The sequence below is a fragment of the Seriola lalandi genome, unplaced genomic scaffold, assembly GCF_002814215.2.
Source record: "Seriola lalandi dorsalis isolate HSWRI2012SDOR001 ecotype SW California unplaced genomic scaffold, Sedor1 jcf7180002052086, whole genome shotgun sequence".
Classification (NCBI taxonomy): domain Eukaryota; kingdom Metazoa; phylum Chordata; class Actinopteri; order Carangiformes; family Carangidae; genus Seriola; species Seriola lalandi.
Genome location: NW_019522639.1, coordinates 612,760 through 628,571, shown reverse-complemented (window position 1 = coordinate 628,571; position 15,812 = coordinate 612,760). Strand labels below are relative to the sequence as shown.

Below are 15,812 nucleotides of genomic sequence, written 5' to 3'. Positions count from 1 at the left end.
TCTGTTTGTTCAGTTACTCAGCTCCATTGAAGGTAATGTGGGTTACATAAATACTGGCGACAGTCTGAGGAGGAGTCTTCGGGACTCTTCTAATGCACGCCATGTTCTAACAACTGTTGGTCTCCCCCTCGCAGTTGAGAAATCGCAGGGGTAAGAAAATAAAGAGATGAGAGATGGAAATTTGGCAGGAAGGTTTCTTGATTTATCATCTCTTTGACAAGATCATGGTCATTTTTTTTCTCCTTTTTTGTTTTATGACATTTGTTGATGATTTCCTGTCTTTATGCTCAAATAGTCTGTCTTGGAAAATGTTCATTGTATTGAAAATCACTTTAGTAATAAACTTTCCACAGATGGTACAGCCAAAACTAATCAGTGGATGATTTATTTTTCCTAAAAGTTGTCAAAGCACCACGTTAAAGGCAGCAGTGAATAGAAGTCATTATCTATCCGGTTGTTACCTGGAATCCTTTATGCAATTTCCAAGAGTAAAAAAAAAAAAAAAACATTAGAGAAATGATAAATACCCTCACTCATTAGATTTCCTTAATTGTAAGAGACAACATAGTCACCTGTAGAAGTAGGAACAGCCTCGCACTGTGTTGTGTGTGAAATGCTCTTGGCTCTTCTCATTCCCAAAGTCCTCCAGGGGGTCGGACCACAGCAGGTCGCACATTGGTCCGTATGCTGGAGGCTCTTTGAATCTGTCTAGCTGTGGAGGAAAAAATGTGAGCACTCTTGTCAGCCTGTTTGACTGGAAAAATTGCACATGAAGTGCACATACTACTGCAGAGAAATTATACCGCTTCTTCTGTGAGCGTCACGCTGGCTGCTGCTGCCGCCGCCGCAATCACAATTAAATCGTGACTAACATTCACTGAAGTGATATCATATTCTATTCAAAGAAGAAAGCAGCGGAATATTTAGGATCTACAGTATGGATGAAGTGTCAGACAGCACTCATCTTTCAGTACCTGGCTTCTTTTTTTTTTTTTTTTTTTTTTAGACCTGAAAAAATTTGACGGCAGCCATTCTTTTGGAGCAATGAACATAAATGACCCTGCTTTCAGCCAAGGATAGCTCTTTCTCGAACAAAAGCTTGTGGATTACTGGATGGTTAGCATGACGGACACTTCAATAGAGCAAATTCTATTATGCATGCTCTCTGATTGCAGCCATAAAATCCATTTGGAATTATTGAATTAGTGGGAAAGCAGAATCTGACTCTAACATTTTTTAATCAGTGGGAGGACCAGACCGGTGCTTACAATCCCACATGTCCAAGTCCCGAGCAGCATTTGAGACAGATCTGGTAGAACTACTTCATACATTACAAGCAAGGTTGTTATTTTCAAAGCACATCATGCTAAAATGAAAATAGTTTTTTTTCCCTCATTAACTTAGAATGAATGCATAAAATACATGAAGCTCCAATTTTCAACAAATGATGTGTATTTTTAAAGCCATTAACAGCCACCTGGTGTTAAACACGTACACACACAAGCACACACACGCACACACACACCGTTGCTTTATGAAATTAAAGAGAAAATGGTCTGAAATCACACATACTTTCCTGATGTCGTCAAGATTTGTGATTTCTGGAGACAGTCCTCCGTGTACACACAGGAACTGCTGGTTCATAAGTGCAGCCAGGGGAAGGCAGTCGAAGGCGTCCATACATGCGTCATACACCCTCTCTGAATACTTAATTCTACCTGTCATGGGGGGAAACAGGGCAGGGAAAGGAGAGCATGCCAAGTCAAACAACGCAGCTCTCATACATTGGGGCAGTGTGCTAGCCTGGGACGGAAAGGCTTTTCAAAGTGCCAAGAAACTTCCCAAACACATTTTAAAAACAGCACAATTTCACAGCGCCTTTGTGTTTTTTTTCCTACTCTGTCTGAGTCCAACAGAAATACTTCTGACATGTGTAAATATTAAGAAGGGCAAAAATCTGACTGATTCCTGTACCAGGCCAGAGGGCACTTTTAAGTGAGCGTTTGAGGTCAGTGGCTGAGCTGGACGTATAATAAACAACTTTTAGAAAGAATAACTCAATTCTCCTTCCACTCTTGACAAAGTCTCACAGACTTAGACTCAGCTTAGATCAATGGTAAAAAAAAAAGAAAAAGCGTTACTTACATTCCTGCTTAAATGTGAAATACTCTGTTAAATGTCTACATTCATGATTCCCACGCAGCAAAAACAGTGTTTTGGGGTACAGGATCTTTAAGGCCCACAAGTACAGCACACACTGAAACAAAGAAGAACAAAAAGCAGTGGGAACAGTTAGCTTGTCATCTTTAAATAACACTGGGGATGAAACAGCAAGTCGGACTTTGTCGACTTCAAAGTGTGGCATAATACAAGAATTTCTGCTTATAATGAAACATTCATGCAATACATTCTGTGGCACGTTTAAAGCTTGCTGGAGGAGATGATAAACCTTCAGGGGAGTTATCGGATGACAGTTACACCACACTCCATTAAAATATGTTTTATTGATAAAAGTATCATGTTTCAGGCGATGAGATGGCAGGAGATATACACAGGATCTAAGTAAATTCCTAAATTCAGTCTCCGTTTAAATAAATTGTGTTTCATATTAAAATCGCTCTCTATACATAACCCTAAGCTATACCGTGACATTTGCTATCCAGGCTACATGTGAAGTTATTACAAAGCCGATTACCACTCCAATATCTGCAGCCCGATTTGATCTACGCTCAAAGAAAGCTATTAATAAGCACAACTTCAGTTGGGCACATGGTGTGTGTCACACTTGATTAGGCCCTCATGAGGACAAAAGCAAATACACAGACTCACTTCAATACTGAAATACCCTCTGTCAACGTAGTCCCCCAGGAAAAGGTAGCGCGTGGATGCTGGTGATCCTCCTACTTCAAACAGCTTCATCAGGTCAAAGAACTGTCCATGGATGTCTCCGCACACTGGAATGAGGCAGAAAGAGGAACAAAAGCACATCAGCTATTTTTACCGATGAGAAACAACAGATGAAAGCTTCCATTACATAGTGAGAAGCTTTTTGTTTATTTCCATTTTTTCCATCAGATGCCAAAAACTATCCCAGTTAATCTGGAATATAAAACTGTAGAGGATGTCGTGGTATCCTGTACTCTGGAAAAACCTTAATTAGGGAGACATTTTATCCAGCAGTTCACTATATAATCTTTAATTAGTTACAATTAGTTTATTAAATAATATGAAATGTATGTGCTTTTGTAAGTGAAAAAGGCATTGTTGCTTGTCAGCTCTACTGCCCATCCTCCAGGATATTATGCAAAGAAAAGAAGAAAGAACATAAAAACAATGCTGATTTGTACCACATAGGACACATAGTAGGTGCACTGAAATGAAGAGTTTAATCTGAATTCCTTCCATTCAAAAAGATTGGAATATAACGGTAAATCACATTCTGTACCAGGCTATGGGGCTTTGCATTTCTGTGGCAGTAGCTACATGTTAGAGGTTGAAATGAATTCAATTCAAATGTCATATCATAAATGACACTGCCATCAAACTTGTTTCTCAAGTGATATTGCCATCTTCCTCCAAGCACAAACCCGAATTCTTCAGTGCACACAGTTTTCTATATAAAGTCCAATATGGAAATGAATCACAAAAACTGGCTTCAACGTGCATTTTCATGCCTTGCTTTTCCACCACATCCTCTTTCCTTTTTCTTTATAACCTTGAGGCGTTTCAACTAGTGAGACTTAATTTGAACACCTATCCTTGCCAAATACACTAAAAGTTCATTGGCTGAGACCACTGGAAAGCTTTCAGTAGTATCCATCTGTAAACACGTGCTGCTAAGTTAACTGTGATTACAAATCTGGCTTGTCATAGCAATTACAAAGAGATAATCACCATGAACACATTAACCTTATCCAAATAATGCTGTCAGTCTGTTACTCCTCTGGAATTCTCAGGAATCCCCGTACATTCACAGCTACAGCCGCTGTATTGCTTGACATGACTCTAGTGTCATGTCAGTTCCATACAGCTACTAACAGCACAGCAGTCAGCTGTTAAGTCGAGTCAGGGGAGTGTTCGGGGTTGAATGCATCTGCATCAGAAATCAGCAACCGTAAATCACTCCACCTGGATTGGTTTTCCTATAACCCTATGTGACCCTATACATTATTACTCCCTGGGGAGACAAGCGGAGCAGAGGCCACAGGAGATTTGCTTCTTAGGAGCAATTGACTGACAGGGTGCATGTGAGGTCATTTGATTTAAAAGCCTTTGGTCAATTTTGTAGCTACTCTAAAGGTTGGTTCAGGGGGTCAGTTACACCTAAACTAACCCTAACCCTTCATCTAAGAAAAAAAAAAAACCTTGTTTTCTCAGGCTTTTAACCACAATAAAATAAAATAAAATAAAAGTATGCAATAATGGTGCTGCTTCCAATTTTCTAATGTTTTTCTTCCATATTTATTAGCTTATATGAGAGGAGAGGAGTAGACTATGTCTGATGTGAAAAAAAGAGGCAGATGCTATTCGTTATTTCTGCTTGAAACTGGCCTTTAATAAGCGCCTGAAAGAGGCAGAAGTTTAGAACACCACACGGCGTATGGTAATTATGAAACAATTCATTGCAACAATTTGCACCATCCTGTAAAAAACAAAAACAAAAACACAGCACTTAAGGTTCCATTGGGTGTTCCATATGCGTGTAAATGGCCGATTAGCTACTGTGTGACTATTTTCACCCAGGTGCAAATAGAAACTCTATAAAAAAACAAGAACACCGATCATCCGGTTGTGTCCTAAAATAAATTGTGTCAGAGCTCAGGGGTCATCCTTCGGACAGCCACCATGTTACAAATGACATAACACATCGCCACTGTGGCTTTAATTGGTGGATTATGAACAATATTTAACTACACAGCCCTAAACTGATGCAGATGTTTTGCCCCAATAACAAAATATAGCTGTGACAGTTACGTAATAGAATGAATGATTTGAGAAGATATGTTTGTATCAGTGCATAGTTTTCAGTACACAGGCATGCACATACAAGAACATGCATGCTAATAACCTTGAGTTCGCATATTTTTCTTGGGAAGCGGGAGCAGAACTCTGTGAGAAACCACAGGAGATCCCGGGATCTGAATTTCTGGGATTTAACCTTATGTAGCGGTCTTCCCCTGAGAAGAATCCGGCTGATTCCACAACAGATTAACACTGACATTGAATATATTCAACTTTGTACTGGCCTGGGTTAAAAACATCACTTTATTCATTTTCAGTACTGCGGCGGTTGTAGCGTCCTGTTCTTCTTTATCAGGCCAGTTCTGCTGTAAGGATTGTTAGCCTGCTGGCTTGAATAAGCCTGAATTAGTTGTAACTGCTTTTGCAATTCTTGTGAATAGATTGCAATCTAATTTGAGAAGGACACAGACTTTCTTTTCGCGAGGGGGTATGGCGCTTTATGAACTGTATCTAGCAGCAAGAATTACAATAAGAGCCTGTGAAAAAGTGTTTCAGAGAGATACCCAATTAGTGGGAGCTTGAGGACAGCGTTGGAGAGCAATTATCTCAAGTTACGAGCCTCGTGAGACAGCTCTAAGAATCAGCTCTCCTTGACTGTATCGTAAACCTCCGTTTTACCATTTGTCTTTTATTAAACCCACACTGTGCAACGCTTTAAATCCACAGTAGGGGCCAACTTCAAAAAGGAGACTTTTTATTTGTGTCCGATTTCTAAAGATGTCCTTACTCCCTTGCAATCAAGCCAAGCCTACTACAAACATGAAGCATTGGCCTATTCTAAATTGGTTGTAAGGTTCCTGGAAAATAGATTTAATGGAACAAAAATGGCTCAATCAGTGCTCGAATAAATGGAAGATAAAGTCTAGCTACTGCTTTCTTAATGTTCTTATTTACTGGCACTGTCATTACGTGTATGTACTAGAATAAATCCCCCAAATTTCTATCAATTAAGTTGTATTGTGCATGATCATGTTCTTCAATAAAAATCAATGAGTCTTTTTTGTATTTTTCTACTTGATATAGACATTTGTGCATGACAGTGATGGAGGGAAGGGTTAGGATAGGTTTAAGTATTGTACTTGTTCTGTTTCAATTTCCAATTTATTTCCTACAGAAAAGCCTCTAATTTCGGCAAAATTATTCCATTTCCTCTTTGAACTTTTACGTGGCCATTTGTTGAGTGATGACAGGTGGATTGAGAGCAACATTGTTGATATTTCATTTGATCTAATTTATGACTCAAATCATTTATGTGTGTTTGTTTAATTCATGGTTAAAATACCTGTTTTACTTACTACTACTACTATAAAAATAAAAGTCTATTTCACTGTTTAAATGAAATTTTAATTGAGGTATGTCTGACAGAGGAAATTAAAACCTACATTGTTAGTATTTACTTCCTATGTCTGTGAAATCTCAATTGTATAATTGTACAAACAAGCAGCCATTAAAGCAATAAATATTTTTTTCTGTCCTGAAATCAATAATTTGAAGGCCTCCTTTTACAAAATCTTTTTGTAACATCTTTTATCTGCATGCTGGCTAGAATTCATGTTACATATACTACTTAAAATCAAGATGCAATAAAATGTGAATATATTTTATCTTACACATGTCAGTAATCCCAGCCATTTATTTTGCTTTACCCAGAAGGGCCTGTGATGCTAAGGCTGGTTATTGCTATGGGAACATCCCAATAGCAGCCAATCCTTTCAACAATGGCAGTTATATCGCTGAGGGGGAAAACAGAAACAAGTCTACGCTGCTGCTGACCTGATAAAGGACCTCTACCAACATCACCAGTGGCAACAATGAAATGCATCTATTGTGTAGAAGCAAACAGATGGATGCAATACACAACCATGTGCTTTGTAAAGCGATTGCTTAAACAACATTCACATTTAACTGAGCTCTTTAGTGCAATTCTGTCAGAAGGGATGACCACCAAGAGAGAATTATTGTGAAAATGTACACAACAATGAGCTTTTTAAAAAACTCAGTCATCACAGGGAAACTAACAATATTTTCATGTTTTCAGAAGTGAGCGCTGCAGGAGGGAGTCCAGTAAAGGAGTAAAAGGCTGCAATTTCACCTGAAGCACACGTCAAACACACTGTGTGTGGGAGGACTACACCTCCAGCTGACCTTTTGGAAAGCTGTCACTTGCTGGTGAAGAAAACAGCGGGGTGACACAGCAATGGCGAGAGTTCAATCACTGGCCGAAAAGAACCAATGTGGTGATCACTGTGAGTTGTAGTCACCTCATTCGTGCAAGCGCGGACGACGCTGGTCGATGCAAATCAAACAGAAATGCTACAACGGCAACTCCTCCAGTTCAGAGCTCTGCTTTATCACAGCAAACACACAATCTGCTCCAGTACACCTACAGACGTGCTTTGCCTCCCTCCCTCTTGTCACACAACACACAGAAATGAGGTGAGAACCAAAGCCCACATAAGAAGAGCAGGTGGGAGTACATTATCTGGAGTGAGAAACAATTCGTTCTGGCCATCTCCTGCTTGTGTGCTAAAGTGATCTCCCTGAGTAGCAGCATATCAGCGGGCAGCAGCTATTGAGTGGGTGGTGGGCATTACACAACCTGGCTTCAGAACCTACACAGGCCACTCCAAAGGCCGGGCTCATTGAGCGAGAGAAATCCACGCCGAGGCAGACTGTGCCAGATCATGTTTTGATTGAGACTAGATGATAACAATACCCCAGGTTTTATGATGGCACTCTCTGAGAGCGAACATCCTGCAGAGCAGGCGGAGGTGGAGCTTGCAGTCTGTTATGAACATCAATCTGTATGCAATGTTTAAGAAGCTGCTATCAACAGTACAGCAGCAAAATGTTAGAATGTCTGATTTAGAGTTGGACCTCAAAAGACTGTGTTTTTGTAAACCACTGGCGCAAACCCTTTAGAAATGGGATTTTTGAGGCTGATACCAAACGATATTTGAGAATTTTAAAGTATGCTAATGATAAATTGGCCAATAGTAAATATCTTACACTCTAAATTTTGCACTAATCATGGCACCAGTACCCAAACATCTGGTGAATAAACCACTGGGTACAGGAGAGTTGTGCATCGTCTTTGATTTTGATGGACTAGCAATGAAGCTCACACGAATCTGTACCTCACTGTTCTCAAAGACAGAGAATTACATAATTGCATAACATGAATACACTTCTGAAAAGGACCATTTAAATTTGTTTGGTGAAAGAAGTTTAACCAAAATTGAGAGCAGTGAGATAAACTTGTCAGCGCTCTCTGATGCAATAATGGCAGTTTCTAAGTCCTCAAAAACATCTTTGGCATTTCTCAAACATAATTTGTTATTTACTTACAAGCCAACTTACATACATCCATCAATATATCTGCAATAAAATAGAATCAACCCGACCAATTTATCAGTCTAGGTTTAATAATTTTCAATTCTGTGCTCTGTCTGGAGCTTGGCACATGAAATATTTAAATGCCTTATGTGGACTATTTCTGTATTTATTTATTTTTTGTTATTATTATTATTATTAATAGCTCATTTTCTTGTGCTGGTAATAGCCTGTGCATATGTGTTCTCCCTGTCTGTATTCACTTATGCCAAGATAAAGTAGTGATTGAGTGATTGATTGATAACCATAAGTGTGTTTCTCATTGTAAGACTATTACATAAGGACCTACTGGAAAGGTTTAATAGCTTTGCAATGCTGCACAGAGCAAGCACACTACACATTAAATTCATAAAACTGCCATCATCATCATCATCACCAAGGTCGTACTAAGACCTTTTTACGTTATGGAACAGAAATTCCACAACCAAGGTCTCCATCACAGTTTCATCAAAGATATCTAATACTATGAAATACAAACAGCTCAAGGAAAACACATTTCATCTTAGATAGATTTCAGATTCTAGTTACTTCAACATTTCATGAAAAAATATCTTGTTTTTAGTGTTTTAACATGTTGGAGACCAAGCTCCAACAGGGTCAAGCACCTGCACTGCAATCAAGTGCATGAAGCTCGTTGTTGCCTGGTGATGTGGCTGTAGAAGCTCTGCTGATGGGTGACTTGTGCGAAGGCCATGGGAGCAGCTTGTACTCAGTGGCCTAAGCCAGCTCTGTTCGTCATACACACCCCTCCCTCCATGAAAACCCCACCTGCCATCTGGCCCGACTAGGAAGTGACTATGTGAGTGTGAGCAGCAGAAAGAGGGGGAGAGATAGCTGACATGTCACGGTGCTTTGCATCTATGATAAATATTTACATACTAATTTGCTGACCATGTGTCATGCTGGAATGGGAGGTGTGTTCATGGAGAGAGAGAGAGAGAGAGAGAGAAACAGAGAGAGAGAGAGAGAGAGAGAGAGAAAGAAACAGTCCCTGAGCGTGACACAGAAAGATAAAACATGGCAGACAGAAAGAAGAGGAGTACTGAGGGAAACAAAGAAATGTTTATAAAGAACGGTGTGTGAGTTTGGGAGCGTGCTCGAGAGGGAGACACAGCAGGATCACAAGCACGCGCAACAGAGAAATCCTTGTTGAAAAGGACTACTGAGTGGGAGAGGGGTTGAGACAGGGGTGTTGCGTGGGAGTGGAAAGAAGTGCTTCATTGCCGCGCTCGTGTACACAATTGCGCGCACACAAACACACTCACAGCTCCTCTGGATCCTCCACTTGCACACAGACAAGAAGCTGGAAATACGTGTTCACTTGTGATGGAGCTTTTTAGAGTTTAACTGAAAATCTGACCGATGCGGCAAGTCAATGTAAGAGCATGTTTACATGCAAGAAACAAAACTGATCAGATTAAAGCAGGAAATCGAGTAATGTTTTTACATGTCCTCAATAATCTGATCTCTCCCGCGCCTAACGCCATATTTTTGAACCAGCATTGTCAGATTTTATCTTTGTAAGTTAATATTTAAAAATTACACGCTGTCACTTTAAGAGATTTTTTTTGGTTTGAGCACAAGCACAACGAGGACAAGCTTTGAAAGATCACAGCTTTTCCTTCTGTGCATATGTGTTTGATTTTTACAAATAGCCCGCTGTCTCACTATGGAAATTAACTTATTTAGTGGTTTTTGGTTTAAACTGGAGAATCAATACAATTTTGCAGACTTTCAGTCTGAATTAGGATTTAATTCGTTTGGATACACTGGTGCACAGCTCATTTTTCCTTTCATCTCTCTATGTTGCATACACAGTGATACTTTGTCACATACACAATTCACTCAAAAGCCTTTAAGAAAGCCGGTTATGTGTATACATGGCTAAATAAACAGAAATCTAGCTGTTTATTAGGATTTCTCTTAATCCTTTGCTTATGTGCCTGCAAACCCAAAGACAGGGGCAGCACATCAGGCTTATGATTGCATCTTTTTGTTAAGCTTCACTCTCTTAAGCAGCTAGACAGGATACTCTCTTATCATAATGGCCTCAGTAAACGATGCACCCACACTTTTGTTTAAAAAGAGCCATGCATTCATGAATTTAAGTAAGAGCGAAGCCTGCCAAATGTTAGAATGGATCTCTCTGTCTCACCATATTTTGGGAATGGTCTCGTATTAGGAAATGATGAGGTTGCCATAGAGGCTTTGAGTAGGTCTCTGCCTCTGATTACAACAACATCAAAGAAGCCTCATCAGAAAGTCTAATGGAGGAACAGGGCACTTGACCAGGAAGAAAGACAACAATAGATGGACTGGATCTGTGCATATGCATCAGCGAGCCTCCTACAGTATGTCCCTTCCCAGAGGCAGGGATGAATGAGCTGAACTTCAGCTGCAGGGCGCTTCTGAGATAAAATAACTACAAAAAAGAAAGAAAAATAAGTATGTAAAAACAAATGATGAATGTGTCAGCTTGCACAGCTTCACCACAGTGGTAAATAGCTCTGATAAAAGGAGGGAAATGTGTCCTATTACCATTTTCAAGGTTAACAGCTGTTTTTAGATTCCCCTCTCAGCATTAAAACAGTATTCTGCTGAGGTTTTCTGTATAAGAGCAGTGTTTTAATGCAAGTAAGAGAGTGAAACTGAGCTTGTTAGTTTTGCCAAATTGGATGAACTACACTTGTGTGTATCCTAAAATAAAATACACACTGCTATGGCTGGCTACATGGCCCACGTGTGGCCTGAAGGCACAATGACTCACTTGATTAAGAAAATTAAGTTTCGATAGTGCAGTAAGCATGCAGTCCTCTCCGAGGAGAGCACAGAGTGTGTGTTTGTGTTTGTATTGTAACACGTGTGCAAGCTGTCTAAGTATCCTGACATATAAAACAAACAGAAAGGCCTGTACAAGTTATTTCAAATTAATGTATTGTAGAATTTTGATTGTGATATCATCATCTGTCATTTGTTTGTGTACTTTACAAAAACAAGCACAAATTCTGCTTTCTGAAGTAATGAACTTTTGCATTTAGAAAAAAAAAGATACAAAAGAGTTCAGACACAAACCAGCAATCAATACACTTGTTTGAGTAGTGATAGAGTAGTGATAGTGCATGAAGGCAGTGACCTCACACTCTAGTGACACCTCTTAGAAAAACCCTAATTTGTTGGTGGTGACTTCCAGCTGTGTGTGACCAAACACAATGTGTCATATTTGACTCCTGACCTGTCACAGGAGCCTCGATGTCCAGCAGGTTCTTCTCTGAACGCAGGATGGCGGCACCCTCTCCTATGAGCCTCAGAGCCACCGCTTCCTCCACGCGGCCCTCCTTGGTTAGGTGAGCTTTCAGCACGTCCACTTTGGGCTTCCCGTCACTGTCAAACACCTCTTTAGCCGTCAGCCGGTGACTGGGGGGGAACGGGACAGCTGCAAGGGTTAGAAAAAAATAAAAAGAATCATTACGGGTGATATACTTTCGTAATATATTTACAGTGCTTTAATATACTTTTCAATGACAAAGGGCTTATGAGAATACACAGTTAATTCCACATCACTGAGCAAACGGCATTTAAGCTGTTTGATTACAAGGTACTTTGTACCTTCCAGGGGATCGACTCCCAGCAGGAGAGGGAGTTAGTGTTCACTCCCATGCTTCCCGCCCTCCCTCTGAGACAATTTACCAGATTGCTGCTATGATCTGTGAGTCATTCAATTTCCAATATTTATAACAGACCCACACAGTTTCTAGTTTGCTTGGCAACATTCATAGCAAAAGAGATTACACTTTGAAAATGAAGCAGAGAACTGAGATATCTTTTGTTTTATTAACATAAGAAGCCTTTCATATGAGGACAAAGTCTACATAACATGAGTATTATCTTGCAGGGTTTAATGTGTAACCATCTCTTTATTTAAACATGCTCTGTTTTATGTGCATGATCAGAAGAATAGAGACATAATATTCAGCCTGACTTGCATTTTTATTTATTTGCAGGTCACAATTATTTAAAGGAGTAAAATTATGAATATTTCTGAGTCTTGAAGGCATCATGGAAATTAGACCAAATACACAACATATCTCTTTAACTGTCGATTTACTATAATTAGTGGTTTATAAAAAGAGAGATTTTCACAGAAATTCCACATGCTAAAGTAATTTGGATACAACTGATGCATTCAAAAGCCTGAATCCTGTTTGCTTGCATTTTAATTTAAAACAGTAAACTTTCCAATCAAGCATGAAAATTAGATGGTGCACATTTTCTATGTAAATAGCCCAGTGAGTCTTTAGACAGACTTTAAATGAAAGGCATCTTCTTGTTAGCAAAGAGCAGAAACCCCACAATATAACTGTTTAAAATGGACCTCATGTCACTGCCATTTAGCAGCTGATCATCAAACACATAAAAACGAACTTTACGTTTTCAAATGAAACTCATTAAAAGGTACTTTTAATGGCCTCCACCTTAGCAAAAGCCTAGTGTGTTAATATTTCGTTTTTACAACCCCCTCATGAGCGTATCACTTACTGACAGAAAAGGTACAAAAAGGTCATAATTAAAGACCACATCCTGTGGACCTTTCAATTCAGCAGCTTCACGGACTTTAAAAAATAAGACACGCTCTTAATTAAGGTCCACTTGCAGACTTTGCACATAACACACGGCTGTGACTAATGTACTAAGCCAGTAGCAAATAGTGTTGAGTTGGTGTGTGTGTCTGTGTATGTGCGTTCACATCCATCCTCCCCAAAGGTGACATCAGTGGTAATTAGACCTGAACTTTATCTGTGTCACACTGTGCTTAGTGACAGACGATATTTGGGATCTCAACTGCAGTAGTTAAAGCTTTCTAACAGGTGTACGTTGAAACTGCAGATTTACTGGACTCACAGAGTTGTACCCTGAATATGTTCAGCATTACAGTCTACAATAATCTAAATCATCAAGGTGTTATCTAACTGACAGTACACATATGTACACATATATCTACATTTGTCCTTAAAAGCTGTGCTCAGTCCACACTTGGATCAAACTCTAAGAGAGCCTGAAGCCAACGAATGACATGGAAACCTATTTGTGATATCTGAAAGTCAACATTATGATGCTGGCAAGCTTTATGGAAACTAGCTAACTACTCTACCTAGCTGTTAATTATTTGCTCCTTAACTGCTGTTTTAATGCTCTGTGTGACATAACAGAAGTATTGTGCTGTCTGTATCATATACTTATATTATGACTCTTCATATGAACTTTATTTTCATTTTCCTCTGTCCTGCAACCAGAAACCTTTGCAAATCTGCATACTTAACACCAATATGTGTTCTTAACACAAACTTTGTTCAAGCAAAATAAATACTCAATGTGCTTAAAGAAATTTTCTGAAACAATAAAAACCCAGTGTCTGCACTCAGGTATCTGGGGCATTCAGAAATCCCCATCTGAGATAGAATTACCCAAGGCCCCAGGTTGGCCTCCTCTGAGCACCTGCTATGCAACTCTAGCCTAAGGCCAGGGCCTTGGGGCTTGAACGACTTCACCATGCTGGCCCCTGGGATGTATGACACATACAGTGTGAACACTCATGTGAACTATTATGAGTCTGTTTGGGGACATTTTCTGCCTGAACAGAGAGTCTGTGTTTTAAACATGACAGCTGGGTCAAGAATTTGCAACATGATTATGTCCCAAATACTCCACAATGATTAAGAGCACAACTATTAAATCACTAAATATAAGGGCTATTGATTTACATAGAACATAACTGTCAGATAAGGGGAGAGGGGTAAGGTGCTTACTTTATTTTCTTTAGCCCACATTGTTAGCCAATTAAGCACCACAGCAACGACAGGCAAACTCCCAAGACAGTCCACCACAACTATGCACTCAGAGTCAAACTTTATGAGACTAAACCATGTTATTTACTCTCTTTACAACAATATATTCTGTTTGTGTGGAAGGATAGCTGGCAGCGGACCAAACCCATAGATGATAAATGATAAACAGCAAGTCTGGGGATAAAACCATTGAGTTTCATGAGGGAGATGCATGGGAAAACCCCATATCTAATGGTTATAATGGTTGTTTGACTATGCCTCCGTCGTCAGACATGTCGTGAAATATGACCACTGCCGCACTGAAGATGCAAATCCAGAGGTGATGGGACACATGTAAACCTTTGATGAGTTAACAGTGATTTTGTAGGAGATTGGTGTTCCCACAGTACAACAGTTGGTACTATCACAGTAACTGTGGACTCTGACTGAGTCACATCTGCTCCCACTGAAGTGACAAAACATAACTCATTCTACAATTCAAACACAAAAGAATAACATTATTCTTTAATAGAAATAACCTGCATGGAAGCTGTGGTTGTTGGCGCACTGGCAACCTCTCAACACATCATCCTTCCATTTCCTACAGCCGTGACAATGGAAACATTGTGAACTTTCCCCTTGTGGAATTTCTAATAGCCCCCTAATTAACAAGAGTAACACCCACCTCTGCCAAAACATTACATGGCACATTGTAATGGTAGGTTCTACACTCTAAAGAAAAAGGCGTTACTACGATGACAAAAATGAAAAGTCCTGAGCTAAGGGAAAAAGCACAACATGGATTAACAACCTAGTCAAGGAAGAAAAATCATCAAACTTTTGTTGTGTTCAGTAATTTGAACAGGAAAATAAATGGTGGTGTCAAATATTGGATTAAATAATGGGCAACATCCTTCTCAGTCACTGCAGTAATTAGCCATTCAAATGTGAGCGACTGACAGTCAGTCTGACAGACAAAAAACCTTTTCCTCCCAAACAACAGTATCAGAACATTCCCACACAGCAACTGTTGATTGTTACAAATAACCCTGTGGATCTATCCATCCTTTCATGCAGAGCTTATATGGCTGTGGGAGCATAAACTGACCCGAGGCGATCTGCCTGCAACTCGAGTATGACTCAAAAATGGTCTCCATTAACCGGTCGCTTTTGCCTTCATTAATTTTACCATTTCTCTGTTCCCCCCTGTTATGTAACTGGGAAATTGCACTGCAGCCTCGAATCCAGCATGAGAGAGAACTGACGAGAGAATGTGAGAGGGTCAGAGAGGATGAAAAAAAAAAAAAAGACCTGGAGTCTGATTTAACTTTCCCTGGTAATTTGTCTCAGATTAACATTGTAATTTCCAGGCTACAAATTAAAGCCATCCATTAGCCATTAAGTTTAAAGACTAATAGACCAATAAACCTCTGGATGTCTGGAGGACATGATAAATCCACTTTAAAGTTTATTTATACTATCCTGTGTTGGTCAGTGAGGTTTACAGCAACATGTAATGATTTCCTTCGACAGTGGATTAACAGAGTCTTAAGTCCTGAGGTTAGAAGGCTTTAG

At 39.6% G+C, this 15,812-nt stretch overlaps 1 protein-coding gene across 3 annotated transcripts in view; it reads right to left on the bottom strand.

The window, feature by feature from the left end:
• Positions 1–15,812, bottom strand: part of LOC111649908 (protein phosphatase 3 catalytic subunit alpha) — a 62,117-nt gene that overhangs the window by 24,951 nt on the left and 21,354 nt on the right. For all 3 annotated transcript variants that reach the window (XM_087172135.1, XM_023399603.2, XM_023399604.2), the window contains exons 2-6: positions 11,648–11,848; positions 2,830–2,954; positions 2,146–2,257; positions 1,573–1,718; positions 573–712 (exon numbers count right to left, since the gene is read on the bottom strand). In XM_087172135.1, coding sequence (XP_087028261.1) covers positions 573–712; positions 1,573–1,718; positions 2,146–2,257; positions 2,830–2,954; positions 11,648–11,848 — 724 coding nt within the window. The remainder of the gene's footprint in view (positions 1–572; positions 713–1,572; positions 1,719–2,145; positions 2,258–2,829; positions 2,955–11,647; positions 11,849–15,812) is intronic.